General features: G+C 37.0%; 1 protein-coding gene across 5 annotated transcripts in view; it reads left to right on the top strand.

Moving 5' to 3' along the window:
• tspan4a (tetraspanin 4a) overlaps window positions 1-18,798 on the top strand; it is a 104,493-nt gene that overhangs the window by 51,745 nt on the left and 33,950 nt on the right. For all 5 annotated transcript variants that reach the window (XM_067495717.1, XM_067495718.1, XM_067495719.1 and 2 more), the window contains one exon: window positions 12,324-12,515. In XM_067495717.1, coding sequence (XP_067351818.1) covers window positions 12,324-12,515 — 192 coding nt within the window. The remainder of the gene's footprint in view (window positions 1-12,323; window positions 12,516-18,798) is intronic.

Genomic DNA, 18,798 nt, shown 5'->3' with positions numbered 1-18,798 from the left:
CCACCGAGAAAAGAAAATAACGCAGTAAGAACATCTAATCCAGGGCAGTGAAGGGAGATCATGAGTTTGTTGATCCTAGTAGATATTGAGGGAGACACTGATCCTCCGCCCTAACACCCTGCACGTTTATAGATTGCCTATTCTCCAGCCTGGAAACAGATGCAAACAATGTCTCCAGCCTTCATATATATATGAAGCAGTATGATTTTATCACAGAACTTCAAAACACCTGAGGCACAGTATATCTCTTTTATCCCACGGCACCCTCCTAATAGATTGGGTGATATTAAGTATCTGAGTACAAATGCCTTTTTGCATTTCGAGTACAGCACAGATAAATAATTTAGTGAAGAAGCTGTAAACCCCAGCAGAGCAGCCAGGGTTAAAAATCTATTTACATAATTAAATAGAAAATGGCACTCTAGATGTACTTTATGACAAATGTGTTAGTATGGATTTTAGCTGTGAAATGGACATCTGCTGTGTTCGTATATGAACCAAAACTTTCTTCTGCATTTATTCAGTCACTGCTTTATTTGGATGAAAAACATACTGTAATCCTCTAATACACACACAGACATACCCACGCACACACACACGCAAGGCACACTGGGAATAAATTCATAGTGGTACAGCTTGATCTGCTATGTTATTGCAAATGCTTCTTGTGATTAACATACTTGAAGAAATTGAAGACCAGCTAACTTTTTTACTTGGTGCTGGAACATTCTGATTTAATTCAAGTTTTTACCTTTGTCACATACTTTCATGTGAGTGCCTGGAATAGAAACGTAATATATGCTAAATGGAAAGAAAAAGGTAGGAGTTGGGAAGAGGTGTGAGGTATTATAGTGACTTCAAATCTGATCTGTTCATAGAACACAAGATAGTCAGCTCCACAAGTTAGCAACACAGGCCCTTTCTGCTCTTCATACCCAACCTTCTTTATCTTCCTTATTCTGCTGACCAGACCAGAATGTCTGACTTGAGAGTCCTTCCTCCTCTCAGTGGAGAACAACTGACTTCCAGGCTGAGCAGAGGCTGCCAGGCTTTTATGGTGGAAAGTAGGTCAGCGTGTGAGTGCCAAACGTGCCCTTTTCTGCAGGTGTATACTGCCTCAGACGAGCAGCAAGAGGTAACATTGTTGACAGTCTGTGAGCTTGTCAGGCTTCATGAGTTTCAGTCAGGTAGATGCTGAGATGCCAGAGGCAGCATACAGTGAATACACACACTGTACTAACACACTTGTGTGTGTGTGTGAAATTATGTGTAGAAGACTAGAAGAGAATAGCTGCAAAGCATACAAAGTAACTATATTTACTCACATACCGTGCTAGATACAATTTTGAGGAACTTTTTTTTGTATGCTTCTTGTAATTAGAGTACACTGTACGCCACTATGCATATGAGGGGTATATACCGTACACCTATATATATATATATATATATATATATATATATATATATATATAGAGAGAGAGAGAGAGAGAGAGAGAGAGAGAGAGAGTATATATATTTACACACAAACAATCATCACCATTATTCATCTCAAAGAGGCCCATTGGTGCAGCCTAAATCCTGCAAACCAACAAACTAAAATAAAATAGCTGTAAATGAAGTAGTTAAACCCACCAGGAGCAGCAATAGCAGCAAAATGATTCTTAACCCTCAGTATTAACAACCGGATGTCACATACAGTTTTGCATTACATTACATTTTAGTTTCTCAGCTGTCTGCTGTGGCAAAGGGACTTTTAAACAACTTCAGCTCTACAGTTTGAAGCAGCAATCAGTAGCTCAGTCTCAGTGACTGCACACAGACCTGCAGAAACTCAGTAGAGCACTTACATACCGTCTATAAAAGATGTAATGTCCATCAGAGTGTAAGCAGCCAACATTTGCTACATCAGCCATCTCTCCTTTGGAAAATAAAGATAAAGACTTAGTAGATCCAAACCTCCATCAGCTTTCTTCAGTAACCAATTCTTCAGTTTCAATGATCACGTCCATTAAGCTTTTTAAATGGCAGTAAATTCATCACCAACTTCTGCCCCCACAAAATCCCCACAATGCTCTTTACAAAGGTTAATCCTACAGAAACAAAAAAGGCATGTAAAACTATACACTGTACAGGTTCATTAATGCAGCGCAAACATCTTCTGGTAAGGTCTACTGTCCAACTTACAACTCAATGTATCATGAACCAGTCTCCCCACTGATCAGAGACTGAACTCAACCTTTCTTCAATCTGCCAGTAATACAAATGTAAAAGTGCTTTACTTTAAAAAATTACCCTAAATTAATATAATTCAGACTGTAGTCACTTACAATTTCTTCCCGAAGAACTAATCACCTTAATAGTTTGTATCATACTGATGGGAGCACTGCTGAACAGTGGACATACATACACATTTTCTTTAGCAGAAATATTTTAATTTTGATACTTTGAGTACATTTATTGTAGTATTTTAAGTACTGACTATTGTATTGATAATTTTACTTTTCTTGTGGATTATGGATTAGTTTGCACTGCTGCTGCCAAAATGCCCCAGGTAGTTTTTTATTACTTTTTTCAACAGTTTTTTAACTGTTTCTACACATTTAGTGGGAGGAAGACAGTTCACTCACTTAGTGGCACTAGCAGAAAATTAAATAATAAAGTGTGAAAGGAGGCTGTAAATGCTCATTAAGCTCCAAATGTTTCCTATATTCCCTGTCAAATGAGACTAATGAGTTTCTCTGGACTGTCAAAACTGGCTGTACAATTACAAAATGACCGGTATTTTTCATAATGAGGGGTTGTCATTGAGTCCTCTAATTTCACCTTGATGCCTCACAGCATGGACGTATAACTGGATTTCCCATGTTCTTCTTTGAGTAAACGGAGATATCAGTGAGCTTTTGTTAAGTGTGGCTATTGTTTAGGTGTCAGATGAAGCGACTTTCAGAGTCTTTGATTTAACCAGCTCTTTCTGACTTCCCCTCCCTCATTGTTGATATCACTATCTACTATCTGAATAGATTTTCATTTTCCACTTTAAATCTGCACTTCTGTAAGGAAATTCAACCTAGTTAGTGTTAAAATGTTTCTTGCTGATTTTAAACTAAAATAGCCCTTTGTAGGGCAGCTATCTGTTGTTTTGATACTAGTACCAGTACAATAATTTAGTTTTGGCGCAAATAAGAAACAAGAGCCTCAGACTCAACATGTTTCCTTTTGGGTCGATCATCATCTTATCAGCTGGTTTTTAAGGGTAAATTTTATTCACATATAACACAAATTCAAGAAATTTTCATATTTTAACCTATGACATAAAATTGTATCCGCAAGACATGCAGAGGTATATATAAGTTATAAAAGTCACGTAATGAGTGTAGTTCATTTATAAGCTAACAATAGCTGTTTACTTTTGGATATTGTATTTAGGCTTCAAAAATCATAAACGTAGTGTTTACCTCTAAAAAATTATCTTGCCGATCAAAACATGTGTCTTAAACTTTGTCATGGACCTTATCTTCCACAATAATTAAAAAACCAGTGAAAACATCGAAATGATGGAACCAAGCAGATGCGATCGTCTGCCTGCAAAAATACTTCATCTCTCTTTGATCACATTTTGAGAGAGGCAGCACTATTAGACCGAACTAAACCTTTGAAATACATGCAGACAGATACAAGCTAAGTTTGAGCAGTTTTTAGAGATATCTCCTGTATTATTATGATACTACATCTCGGTAGTATCACCATAGCAAAGTAGAGTGGAAGTGACGAGATTATGGTTGAATTTAACAAGTTTATGTTAATCTCAGTGAAGCTTCTTTATATTCCTATAAAAAATACAATTTAGTTTGAGTGTCCTGCATGTCTGAAGTCAACCTCCTTGCTGATGTTTGCCAAATATCAAGGAAAGTAATAATCTCTCTGTAAATGTGTCTTTGGTGGAGCATAATAGTAAGCCTACTGTTAAAATCCGGATCAGTGTGACATGAATGCATTTCACCCCTCAGTAAGTGACTTTTTGATGCAGGGCTCAGTCATGCGAGACATTGGTCCCCTGACACAATTGCATTCCCTCTTTTCTCACAGCTTGTAAAAACATGTTTGTTAAAATGAACAGATGCAGGGGAAAACGGTGTAGCTGTAGTTTAAATGTATACAAAATAGGGTGGGGTGGGGATGATGTGTTTTGTTAATTAGTTCCAATGAATTAATTTTTCTTTGCAAATTGGCTGCTGGTGTGAAACTTGATTGGTGCTGATTTAGGAAGCAAATTATGCCATCTGACGCAATTTGTAATGTATTTTGTTATTAAGTTTATTTGGGTAACATGTTCAGCCACATTTGCTTAAAGATGTTATTTTGTCAAAACTTAATTAGAAGTCCTAATTAGCGGAATATTTTGCTGGCAACATCTATCTAATGTGCTGCTAGCTGCACTGGTTTGAGTTTGTAGTGGAGCATCTTTGCAATGTAGCTCCAATGACTCTAGAGGAGAAGGTGCTGGAGGGAAGTTTGGTGTTGTGCTCTCCTTAGCAACAAAGGGCAGGATGTTTTTCATCTTTAAATTCCCACTCTGAAGGCAGCAAACAGCCAGAGGCGAGGCACCATTTCCTGTTTACACAAAGGCTTAATAAAAAATACAATTTAAGCAAAAACCTGCATGATTCGAACTTATTACTTTGACTTTATTTTTCAGTTCGGAATAAGACGACCTGAACATTTTGAGCCCTCTTAAGGCTTGAAGTTTATTACCACATCTTGGTCCATGTTACATGTTATGGACTGCATCATATTGATTATGGTGCATTATGTGTGGAGGCTGTTAACAGTGTCAAAAATTAATAAATGTGTCCTTATTTTTAGCCGTTCAGTTTCAAGGAAAGGTTGTCACATCAAATTTCATCTGCCTCCCACAGAAGTCTGGCTGAGTGATCAGCAAACTTTTAATAAGACGTTTTCCTGCTGACTATGGCAGTTGCTTCTAAAATATGAACGGAGGGTGCGAAGCCCTTAGGAGAGCTGGTGGATGGAACGAGATAAGCAAAAGATGTACAATTTACTCTCAAACACTATGGTCTGTTAATAACAAATTCTGCTATTCAGCCATTTTAGTTCATGTCTCACTTGAGACAAGTTAAAATCGTTTTGGCTAGCATATGTGGTTGCTGGATAGTGTTGAAAAATGGCAAAAAATGAAAATAGATTCAATAAGCACATACTTTATTCACATTGCTGGTACAAATATGCCCCAGAGCCTCTCCCAGCTTTACACTGTAATAGATTCATCACTGTCACAGTGTTCTCCAGGATACATTTGTATAAATATATATATATATATATATATATATATATATATATATATATATATATATATATATATATATATATATATATATATTTTTTTTTTTTTTTTTTTTTTTTTACCAAAAGCCACTGTGACTAAACATGAAAAGACCCACAGGGTCTTTCTGTTGCAGGAGAAACATTGCAGAAATAGAAAATGCTCTTTCTGGTTTTCTTTCCGGGATTCTTTAGTACATTTTTGATACATGCTTAATCCTGTGAGAATGACAAATTAAATTCTACTTACCACCACTGAATTTGATTGATAAGTGGTAGGCACCTGAAAGCAAACTCAACCAAAATTATGAGTCTATCCTACTGTGAAATAGAAAATACTTTGTAGGGCTGCCAAAAATGAACAAGGGATGCGTCTAACTGCTTAGCAACATCTACAGTAGCTGTAGTAACAGTTACAGTGACACATATTATTGAAACCCGACAAAAAACAGCAATTTCACACAGAAGACCAAGATTAAGTCCAGTGTACAACAACTATTGTTGTTTCAATAGTAACATGATGCGTGCCATGTGAGTATTGCAGGAAGTACTGGTTCTTGCAATCGTCAAGTGCTACTTTAATGCAGACCGTGTCAAATTCAAACTTATTAAGGTTTGTTTGATTGCACATTGTAACTATTGAAGGTTTGCTAATATTATGATAATGATGGAAGAAAAATTAATTAGAGCAAATGACTTCAGTGACTTCACTCAAATCTTTTCCTATAGTTATTACCAGACTGTGCCTGGACGTAGGTTACATTTTTATATCAAATCAAAAATGTCTGTGTGAAATGGAATCTCTGCTCTTGGCAAATTTTTGTCACTTTACAAATTGTTTTGTTTCTCAAGCTGATGCGAATGTGTACCTTGCACATATCTGTGAGACGCTACGGTCTTTGACACTGTATGAGTATATGTAAGACCCTGGGTGGATTGAGATTGAGTTGCATGCAGCTGTTAGCTTGAGTCCCAAAAGTTGCATATTGTAAGTTTATTATGGATTACAGACTGGCAGACACTGATATGAGTTAACTCAAAAAATCCAAAGGCATTTCTTGTTAATTTGTAATGTGAACTGTGTTCACATTATGCTGTGCACTTACGGTGGAGCTTATTATGTACAACAAAAATATTTGCACGTAGTTTGCTTCTGCTACAATCTTGAGCTACATATGGCAGCAGGTTTCATGTTGGCAGACCCATCTTGTTCCCACAAATTGCACAGTACTGACACCCAAGAGTGTGGGCTGATGTAGATATAAATAAAAGTGTCAGATGCAAACATTACCCAAATGAAACACGTCGACCCCCAGAAATGATAAAGATGTACTGTGGGCCAATACAGTCTTATAGGAGTTATGAACTCCAAGTTTTATTAAAATTGAACTTGTGAGTAGCTATTATAGTTCTTCAAAGTTGAAAATTTCCAAGCCTAATTTTGTGCTTCATCAGGCAAATCAGTTTAAAGTTCCATTATGTTAAATTTTTTTTTATATGAAATCAAATGAGTCTATGTGAAGTGGCAGCATTGCTCCTGGTGCTGATCCTTCTGAAAATCATTACACAACAGCTCTACATCGATTTTAGCCAGCTTGCTAATTGCTGTGGTTCTCCTGAGTTCCCGAGTAATATGGTAGAGTATCTTTGACTTACACCATCACTTCCATATATAACTTTAGGCCAAGTGTTTATTGCTCAGCAGCAGAAGAAAGAGGCCCAGAGTAAGCAAGGGGCAGATCCTTTTTTCAGCTCAACACCGAGCCAGAGCTAAAAGGAGACTGTTTTCTCACCAAAGCACTATACTTGTTTCAGTAAATCCCCCCAAAAACAACACAAAGCCCCCCTGCAGCATTGCTGACTATTGCACATTAGGATAGTGTGACATTGTAGAATGGTAGTTGGCTGAGGGAGAAAGTTTGATGTTTGGAGGAATCCACCTAACACTGGATTCTCAACAACAAAAGAGGGTGGTCCTTCATGTATGTATTTATTCAGATTAGGATCTTAATCATACAAATATAACGATATTAATATGTATTCCTGCTCTGGATGGTGTTCTCATAATTGCTTTGAGATCAGAGCACTGATATTCTTGTAGTCATTAAAAAACCCACCTGTATTATACATTGCAAACCCAGGAGTCAAATAGATCTACTTCACATGTATATTTTATGGAGAGGAAATAATTTAGAGCGCCATCAAAATGGTTTTAGTGTGGATATTTTTGCTCCGCTGCTCTCAAGTTTTCTGATGTTTTCACGCAATAAAGGCAATTCATTTGATTCAGTTGGTATTTATTGAAGAAAACTACGTTCTCCCACAGAGACCAGTCACAATTCTAGGCCTTAATCATCAGTCTGTAACAGAGAGTCTGCTTCAAATACGCAAACCTGCAGTGGGAGCTGGTGAGAGGCAGTCCAGATGCCAGCCTCAATTAAAACTGTGCAAACCTGTGCAACTGTAAAAGCTTAAGCTGCTGTTTTTGAGGACCGGTGCTAATCAAGGCCAGTTCTGATCGGCGTGAGAGTAAAACCATCCGTAAGAGCTGCAAATGTGAATGACTTTTAAGTAACGTCAAAACAAACTGCACAAACAAGACCCCATTTTGAGAGTTATGGGGAATAAATGTCCAAAAAGGCCATCATATAATCAAAACTGTATTCATATTGTTAGCGTTAGCTGTTTTTAGAACTGCGGGTCATGTCTTGGCCAGATTCATGTCCTTCACCTGATGTTGGATGTCTGCTTGTGGACATTCTGTAAGGTTGCTGCAGTATTGTCTGGTCACATGTTCTGCAGCCACAGGGCATTGATGTTGCATGTCTTTGGAAAACAGGTCATTTACATTTCTGGCTATTATCTCAGCCTTGTCACTACTGCTTTGTTTAGCAGTCCACACATGAATAATGTCACTCAGTGTGAATTTTGTAAGCATGTTGTCAGTGTTTATCAATATGCAAACACAGGTTTTATTAGCGTATCGGTCGTCATTGAGTACATATACATGTTAGCATGAAATTTGTGCTCTGCATTTAACCCGCTGGGGGAGCAGTGGGCAGCCACAGGTCGCAGAATGTGGTGGGACTTGAACCAGAAGACCTCTGCATTCGAGCCTGATGCTCAACACATTGAACCGCCACGCTGCTTTTCTGAGTGGTGTTAGAATGAATATTAGACTTGTCCACATGCACTTAGATTTATAAAACAGTGCCACATGAGTAAGTGACTTCATAAATCTGAAAAAAGAAATTGTCTGTAATACTTTATGTGAGTGCACACAGTCATAAATTTATGAACTGTGACTCGCAGTAATTACACTCCACGTAACTAAATCACATATATGCTTTTTAGGAAAGGAACTCTCTAGATTCATTATGTTCTAGTGCAACATATTTAATAATAATTTAATGAATAAATGCAGCTCTACATTTAATAAAAAAACTTAATCACAAGGGGTGGTTTGGATGAAATGCACTCTGCCATACCACACTGTGCTTAGGTTTAGTCAACAAAAACGCTTATGTTAAGGTTATAAAAAGATCCTGGTTCTGTTAAAACTATAATCAAATTGCGACTGAAATTTCCATTTAGTTTATTTCTATCTAAGCCATTCAACAGTCATTCCCTGACTGTGTTTACACAACTGTTACACCACAGTCTGGATATCTGTATATTGATATAGTTGCTGAAAAGAAATACGTTGTCTAGGACCATTTTCTAATATGTTCAGTATTTGTGTATTTGCAATGTACCATTTACGGTATGTTAACTAAGAACATTTAACATGCAGAAAATGTAACGTCTTTGCAGTTTTACAAGTAACAGTGCATTTAATTTAAAAAACGTTTCCTTATAGTTTTTGAAGGACTGAGTTTGACGTAAATAAACACTTCCTGTGCATGTGTGAAACTGTAAACTGTATCTACATTGTTAGATCCTCCTCTTGGATGCCTATGAATCTGATATTAAATGTTTATAGCTGTCGATTCATCCATCATCCTTCTCACTATGGTCAGTGTTCATTAGAGAATACACTGTGGCATAATAAGGGTCTGTTGTGAGCGACACTGACCCTTCATTTGCAAGCTGCTGAAATCTGCCAGCTATGTTAGATGGTGAACACCAACCTGCCTCAGTGAATAAGGCCCCCACATAAGTGGTTTTTATTTTTGCCCTGCCCTACTTCTAGCTCAAGAGCTCATTAAATGAGATATTGCTTTAAAGCTGGAAATGCAAAGAAAAGTGTGTGTGCGTGGGGGGAGACAATAATCACGTATTTAGCCATGTAAATCTTATTGCCTATGGGAGTTCTCAATTGGCTGTGGAGTGTGTGTGTGCACGCGCATGTGTGTGTGTGTGTTTGTGTGTGTGCATTTGATGGATGTCTCCAGTAGATCAATTTGAAAATTCTGACTGATGTGCATCATAAGTGCTGTTTTTCACTGTCACTTAATGCCTCAAAAGGCAAAAATGTTGTTGTGATGAATTTTGTTCAAAGACATAATCAGTTAAAAAACATAATCCACACTGGCTATCTGACTCCAAACATGACAGTCCTCCCAGAGAAGCTGAATTCTTCAAAACACACTTCCCATCCGACTGCAATTGGTCACATTCATTAAAAGCCTAACCTTTCTACTGGAAGCGATAATGAGTCTAATATCATAATTCATTTAGTTTAATGAAAATTTCAGCTTTCTTTCTTTGAAATGAGCAAAACATTACAGACCATGATGGCCAAAACTAATTTTCAATATTAAAATGAGACAATCCCAGGACTGCATAGGACAGCTGCCTAAGATGACATGTGTAATTCCAGTTTAAACTTGGTTGCTGCACATCATTCTTCTTTCTCTTACTATGTTTAATTTCCGCCTCCTCAATCAACATTAATTAGAAATAAATAAACTACAACAGAACAAAAATAATTTGCACAAACCAAAGTATAACCCAGTAGGTGTAATGGCAAGTTTCTTGTTAATGGAAATGCTAAAACACATTTGATCCTTATAAAACAAGAGTTGAGATCTTCACACTCAAAGTGCCAAGATGGAGCCCAACTTGTGAGCTACAGTAGCCCTCACGGGACGTGTGTGGACAGTATATTAGTATGTTGGCAGCATAGGAAACTAAATTATAACTAAGTAGAGGAAAGTGTTGCACTGAAAATAACTTTAAAATGTAGCCCGTATGAGTTAATATGCTGGAAGTTAAAAACAAGGGACATTTGCAGATTACAAACCGAAAGAAAAATTCACACAATTATGATAAACTTTCATTCATTCAGTTTGATCACACATTTAGTAACTTATTACAGTAAGACATGCTGTTTGTACAGGATGTAATATGCTAACACATTGATTGTTGTGTCCTCAATAAACACATTTAGCACATTTAAAAACTTTTTACAATGTTTTTTCTCTACCCCCCAATTAGCCTGTGATTCAGTTTGTCCCACAAAAACACCAAAGTGAGATCGTCTGAAAAAGAGGATCTCGGTCTGCTTCAAGCCAAACTTCACTGTGGTTTTTTTCTGTTGTGAAAGCAAACAGAGCAGCTACTACACACACAGGCAGATGTGTGATTTAGCATTATAATAATTCAAAACTCAAATTCAGGTGATTCTCATGTAAACTGTAAACAATGGGATCCAAAGAGCACTATATCTACTGTAGATAACTGTGTAATTGAATAAAGATGAAAATTTCGTGAGAAAGCATGAAAATAGTAACAGCTGTAATACTACTATACAATTGCTGCTGTTGCTATCTGCTTGTCTCTTTTCATAGCATACTGGACGCAGCTGTATTCAAACCTCTTTATGAGTTATGTCTTTGTAAGCTATTTGTGACACCAGAGAAGTCAAATAAAAATCAGGTATATTAATATGCTGACAGTTCTTTTATTATTATTTTCCCCTTTGGTCAGGACCATGTAAAGCAAACTGAAAGCATTAAAGTTTGACATTTTGGGACATACACTGGTTGATTTTCTTGTAGGGTGGTTAACTCGACAGTTCCCGCTTACCTCAACTCCCTCATTCCACGTCTGGTGGTCCCAGCACCGCACAGAAGACACCAAGCGAAACTTTTTAGCGCAATGATGGTGGAACGAGCTACCAAACTCCGCACGCTCAGCTGACTCTCTCCCAATATTCAAAAAAACTGCTAAAAACAGAACTCCTCCACATCTTCCTATGCACTTAAATCTATTTAAAAAAAAAAAACTTCCTTTCTGCTCTTTCTCGCATTTGCATCTCATGAACTGTGAACACTTTTCTGATATGACTTTGGTTTGATGTTTTTTCCTTGACTTAGATTTTTGCTGCCTTGTACCTCACTTGTAAGTCGCTTTGGATAAAAACGTCTGCTAAATGACTAAATGTAAATGTAAATGTAAATGAATTAGATGAGGCTTGAGGGTAAAAAATTAGGCGACTGACTACACAAGGTTAGTTTAGCTTAGCATAAAGACAGGAAACAGGGGAACAGCTAGCTAGCTGGGTCACTAATTAACATATTATCTCTCATCATTGTTAAATATCAAATTTAAGTGACTTACAGTGAGCAGTTGCCAGGCAACCAACATTAGCTTACCACTTGCTGGCAAAAAAGTCCAGCACATAACGCCCCCATAAAACCGCTGTGGTTTTTATACGGAATTACAAAATGAGGACATTTGAAGGTGATGCTGTGTGGATTTTGCTACCACTGGACAGTGTCTGGCTAGCTTTCTCCCTCGGACTCCATCTTTATGTTAAGCGTCCCAGCCGCTGGCATAGCCTTAAATTTACACCAAATGCGAGTGATAATCTTCTCACCAACTCTCTTCCAATGAACATATTTTCCAAAGAGCTGAACTGCCTCAATTGTTGCTAATGTCTTGAGTTTCCTTCTTGAGTCTTGGCACAGATGAGCTTCTGTTTAGAGACTGTTGTTTGTACACTGACAGCTTTATGCCTCTTTGTGTTTCCCGTGCAGTTGGGAGGCTGTGGCATACTGGGGGTGGGAGTCTGGCTCTCAGTGACCCAGGGAAACTTTGCCACCCTATCATCATCTCTTCCCTCCCTGTCGGCAGCCAACTTGCTCATTGCAGTGGGGACCATCATCATGGTGATCGGCTGTCTAGGCTGTGTGGGAGCTGTCAAAGAGAGCCGTCCTCTACTGCTGACGGTGAGTTACTGCCTGGATGCGTTGATGCTAGCACTACCTTTCAAAAAGATGTTGTGTTTATGTCATGATGCAACCTTCTCAGATTACATTTTGTTATTAATGGTATTGAAATGTTAGTTTCTCTATGAAAATTTAAAAACTTTCCCTGGGTAATGCTGCAAGAACTTAAAAAGTGATCATCACTGACCGCCATATATCAGCCAGACCAAGCGTCATCATATTCCATATTGTGTGTTCTACCATATGGCTCACATCACTACTTTGTACTTTGTAATTAAAAACATCATATAGGAACAGAATTTCAGTACATTACGTCCAAATAAAGTTTTGTTATTGCCAGACCTTCACTACAGTATGAGCATTTCATTGGCATTTTTAAGTAAAAATCCCAATATAAAAAATGATTTTGTGCAACCGCGCGAATTATTCCTAAATTACAAAGGTTGGTTCTAAACTGTGAGCATTTTATCAAAGATCAAAGAGTGAAAGCTCTGCAGCACTAACTGCAGGTCCACTGCTCTGGCTTAAGAACAGAGGGACCAACACTATGCTCGCCTGCACCGATTTGTTTAGTGGAGTGATTCCTGCCTCATTATTGATTTGTTTTTATTAAAAAAGAAAAAAAATGCTGCATTGTGAAACATCTTAATTGTAACACAACTGTGATTAAAAATGTATTTGAGTAGATTTTTACTATTAAATGTAGTGGAGTAAAAGTTAATATTTTAAATTTGTTGACTTTTTAAAATAATTTTTCCCAGGTAAAAAGAGGTAATCAACGGCTAATTTCCATTAGCCGTTGGAAGCAGTTACCTAAATCTTTGGTCTCGATAACAGGGAATTCTTTCATTTAATCACACTCTGTAAGGAAAGTGAAATTACGCTTGGTTTTCTTTTTCTTTCATTGTTTTTATTTACCTGTGCCCACAGAACACCCCCCAGCTATAAGGAAATTTGGATTTGTAGGGACTGTTGAAGACCCACCCCAAAAATCCAGAAAAAACCCTTGTTTGTTTCGGACTTAAAGAGCTGTTGTCAGTTATGTTGAAGTTCTGTCTCCAATGCTTGAATCACAGGAAACAGCAACACTCTTTAGTCTCTAGGCACTTTTAAACAAATAAGTTCGTATGACCAACGTACAGTATACAAATATATCATACGAGCAGATGCTACAGGACAGTGATTGACAGTAAATTGTATTGATCAGGTTATTTCCTGGTTCCTGGTTGCATTTCAAGTCATCCACATTCCTCTGTTTCAGACATTATATTTAACATTTGCAACTTTTTAAAAAATCACTCGTCCACAAATCTGTATTTACATTTATCAAAAAGTTCTTAATATATTATAATTACCTACAGCTTCAAAGCCCACTGGGAAAGTATCAGTCACAATTAAGTACTGTAAATATGTCCTAAACTTTCAGTACCTCCTGTTCAGTACTACATAAGGGTAAAAAAAGAAGTGTAACTGGTATAGAGAAAAACTGCATACTCACTGATTGCAAATCATGGTACAGAAAGCATTTGACATCAAATAAAGTAGAACCCTTGATGAAAGTATGAACCCTTGATCAGATTGATAAATATTTTGAGAAACAAACAAGCTCATGTAATCAAGCACCACTGCCATGGCACAGTATTTATTGGAAAGAATAATTCTGTGTGGGGAGAAATAGAATCAATCATTAGAAAAATGGCACAGCAGGAGTAAGCAATTATGATCCCTGTGGGAATGAGTCTTAGTGTTGATCATTAGCATGATCCATGACATTTTCCCCACCATGACCAGACCAAGTCCTGTGCTGTGTCAATATAATGAGGCCGGGTAAATTATAAGTCTGCTTTAATGAGTGACAGAGCAGCCGCTCTTCATGGAGATTAGAAAAGAATCTTCTCCCTTCAAATTTCAGGGCTAATTGATCACTGATGAGGAACACAGAGCACTGCAACATTGCAGCGAGGTATTTCAGGAACTGCTGTTGAGTCGTGTTCAGAAAAAAGTATTATAGCATTTTGTGTGCTTTCTAATTTGTTGAAAACAACTGACTTACAGTTATCTAAGATTTGCTTTTGTGATTGTGTTATTTGGATTCATTCAAAGACATCTTTAACATTTTTGTTTATGTAAAATTTCATAAAAACATTTTAACACATAGCTTGTCATTTCCTTGTATTCTCTTTCATCTCCTTAGCTTGAAAAAATGTATTTTCTGCCAAAGCAACATTAGAAATAAAATTGTGAAGAATGCGCTGTAAGAAGATATTTCACGTGTCCATTAATCTTGAAATAAAACTTGATAATTTGCTGAAAAACCTATACTATTGATGCTCACCCAAGGTTCACAAGTACATAAAACATTCACACTTGAATCATCAGTACAACAGATAAGAACTTCCTTATAAAATATCTGGTTCTCTGAATTTAACAAAGTCAGTGGTAATAAATCCAGTGAACACAACATTTGGTTCACTACTAAAAGTAAAAGCTAAATGTTATAGTTTATAGTAACCTGATTCACTGTCATGCCCTTAAAAAATATTTTGTGTGTTTAAAATGATTCTTCCGCTCTAATTTAGCTACTATTGGTGTCCTACACTTCTCATAAACTGCGATAAAGTAAGCAAGAGTTCTATGTCTCTCTTGTAGATGAAACACCTGACTGTAGAACCAGTTGCTGCTCCAAGTACAACAAGTGGAACAGTTTGTGCCTTATGCACATAAATATTGGTAGTGTTAGCAAACCTATGCAGCCCCAAACAAAATAATGTACATTAACAAAATTTATTCCTCTGCAGTGGCAGTGAACACAACACTCTTTTTGATTTGTAACCAACTCCTGTAAGAGCTTTAGAAAAGGGAAGTCATTTGAGTATAATGCACCAGTAATAACAGATTTTGAAACAAAATTCAATACCTGTCCTTTTAAGCTGAAAATAAGAGCCATTTGTGGACACCAAATGTCTCTAGAAATTCAATTTTTATCAGGGTAATTACTGGATAATTAAAGTCATGTTTCACATCAGTGAATTTGGACAGTCGATACTAGTGTAAGTCAAAGGGTACAGAGGAGGTGAGGTTTGTCTATGACCTAATTTGCCCACAAATTAGTCAAAAATGCCTGAACAAAGAGGTGGAAATCGAAACAGATGGTTTACACTGACCGGTTTTACAGGGGACTGTGTATAGTACCTGTACAAAGGTTTAGACCCTCCACATAAAAAACACAGCTATTAGCTCAAAGGCCTCCCTCCATGTACAGTCAAAGCAGCAAGATCCGAAAAGGTATCGATCACACAGGCACTGATGGACAGTGTGCTTGACACAGTGTGTCTATCAACACACTGTGGGTTATTTAGTGGAATAACTAGACACTACAGCATGAATGAATACAAGAAAATCAATTCCTGAAGTTTGATTATTGTTCTCATCCTCAATGCTAACACATCAATCTACTAAAAAGGGATATCAGTGTAACTGGCCATAAAAAAAACATGAGTATTTGCAAAAGGGGGGATGAGGTTACTGGTGTAATAATATGTGCAGTCTGCATTTAGACTTTAGTATTCAATAAATAAAAAAATCTTCCCATACATGAAAGCCTATTTTATTGTAAATTAAATGTTACAAGACAAATCCCAACTCTCCAGACCCTGTTTTCTGTGCTACAAACCACACAACTGCAATAAAACAACATGCAGGCATGAGAATACTTAAAGCTTAACCCCGCGGAGCTCTATTCTGGTCCTTGAGAGTTGGTGTCCTGCAGGTTTTTGTTCCTCCCTACAGGCGTCAGTTAGACACAGACCAGCTGTGGTTCATTAACTCTCATGGAGCAAAAAATGTAATGGAAGAAAAACCCACAGGATACTAGCCCACCACAACTGCAATTGAGAGGTCTTAAAGGACCACTTTACTGAATTTTATCTCAGCGATAGACTGAAATGATTATATAGACCATTACACATGTCAGTACTATCTGTACTATACGCTTTCACAGGGAGAGCAGTAGCAACTGGAAAACCGTACAGCTCTTCTGGTTTTATATTCTTAGTGTTATCTGGTCAAGAGAATAATAAGGCATCTTGGAGCCAAAAATTAATCTTACTTACTATTGCTCTGATGTATGATCAGAGGAAGGATTTGAAGATATCTTTTCTGCAATATAAAGAAAGTATTACAGGGGGTGATGGTTTATATATGTAGATTTATACTACACAGTATTCAGGGGTGGAAGGTGCTTGACAATGGGATATTAATATGAAAGAAGAACTACAACACAAATCTACAAATCCCTCCTTTTCTAAAGGATTTTCAGTCCGTTGTTTAGGTGTTCGATGTACGTTACAGTTTTGCTTCACACATTGTTTTTGGCTGCAGCAGAGAAAAAGTACTGAAGACCCACTGTACAGTGGCTGCTTAAAGCCAAACAGCAGACACAGCAAGCGAGCGGCCGGTGACCATGTTGGAGCAGTGAGCGCTAACAAGCCCGAAATGTCCCCGTCAGAGATGTGGGAAACCCAACAGAGCTAAGAAAGATTAATAATATAATCAAATTTACAATATGCATTTAAAGAATGGTTGTAGGTCAGTGATAAGCTGTCAACAGGTTTCCACCGTCTCCATGTTGCAAAAAAAATTCTGTTGTTTTAAGGTACTTTAGTAGTACAATTGTTCAAAATCTCACTATTCAGATCAGGTTGTGGTTTTAGGTTCATGGTCCGGATCATTTTTTGGATCAGAAAAAAAGACGTAACATTACATTACTTTTAAAAAAATACTTACTCCTGAAGGAAAACAACTACTTTCTACTTCATCAGTCAGTGGAAACATTTCAGTTCAAGGTGAATTTTAATTTCAATATATTTTATGTACATTTACAGGTAATAGATCACTACTTTAAGAAACAATTATGAATGCAGAGGATTCATTTGTTATGGATTATTTTTATATTCTACTTTTAGGTATAGGATCTGACTACTTTTTCCATAAACTATGGTTAGTGGACAAGGATTAAGTTGCAAATCAGCAGAATCTCTGAAGAGAAGAATGTTGTTTGACAACAGTTTAGTGAGCTATAATGCTTTTTGCTCCATATAAACCAGTTTATAACTCTTTTTTGTTTCCTTTTTGTTCTGTTCTACTATAAATCTTCCCTGTAGTTATGCTGCTGGTAGCTGCTGTTGCAAACATAATAATGTATTTCAGTTTGAATAATGGCAATCCAGGAAAGCCTGCTTTGGTCCTTTTGTAATGGAATCAAGTCTTTGTTTATAATAATTTATCACAGTGACAAGCGCACAACACAACAAACCAACCCCCAGCTTCAATTTTAGGTTTTAGCTGACATATGTATTTAGTATCAATGACCGTTTACACAAGCCTTACTTAAAGCACAAACAACTACAAAACAGAAGAGCATATGTAAATGTATTTCCACTCCCTGCTGTGTCTGTCACACAAGTAAGGGTAACATTACAGTCAGCATCGGCTTTGCAAAACAATTTGGAACAAATTTTATGTCTCAATTAAAATTGTGCTTTCACTCAGAGAAAAAGGAACATTCTCAACCAGCTGTTTAGATATTTTATGATAACTAACATGACTGGGAAGTTGCATCTTTTAAGCAAATTATATTTCATCAAGGAAGTAACTACTTCAGAATGATTCCTCTGCACTTAACATAATTGGTACACAGTTATTGCTTTCATTATTATTAGCTTTCATACATAGTTCGCAGATGGATTTTTATCATTTACAGGCATTTCTGAAAACCATTTAATAATAGTAACCAGTGTAATGCAGCACATTTAAATTCCTAAAGCTAATTCACTTTTTTTCTTGTACTAAATTATAAAAGCTAAACGCAGTCTTCTGCTTTCAAATGATCCTATTGAGTCTGGCCATTGCCTGTGGCCTAACAAAGAGGGGCTTCAATTTCTTATATAGAGCAGATTAATGGGGAAATATCCTTAGAGCCACAGGGGATGAGCCTGTTTGTTTTCCAAGTACTTCTGAGTAGCATTTGCTCACTCTTAACGATGTCCCTCCACTCTGTAATTTTATGGCTCTAAAAAGCACACAAGAATGCAGTAGAATAAAGAGTCATAGAGAGCCCGGGTGTGCGATAGTAAAAAGGAGAGCGAGTAGAGAAAATGTATGTATTTTGTAGATTTAAGTTTACAGTATGTCTTTGTTTTACCTTTTATCAAACAGTGACTTTGTTTATGTCAAGGTTGAATGATTTAGGACTCCAAATAGTGTGATCAAATGGCAATTAACA

Source organism: Channa argus, chromosome 2, assembly GCF_033026475.1.
Source record: "Channa argus isolate prfri chromosome 2, Channa argus male v1.0, whole genome shotgun sequence".
NCBI lineage: Eukaryota > Metazoa > Chordata > Actinopteri > Anabantiformes > Channidae > Channa > Channa argus.
This window is presented reverse-complemented; position numbering and strand designations above follow the sequence as displayed.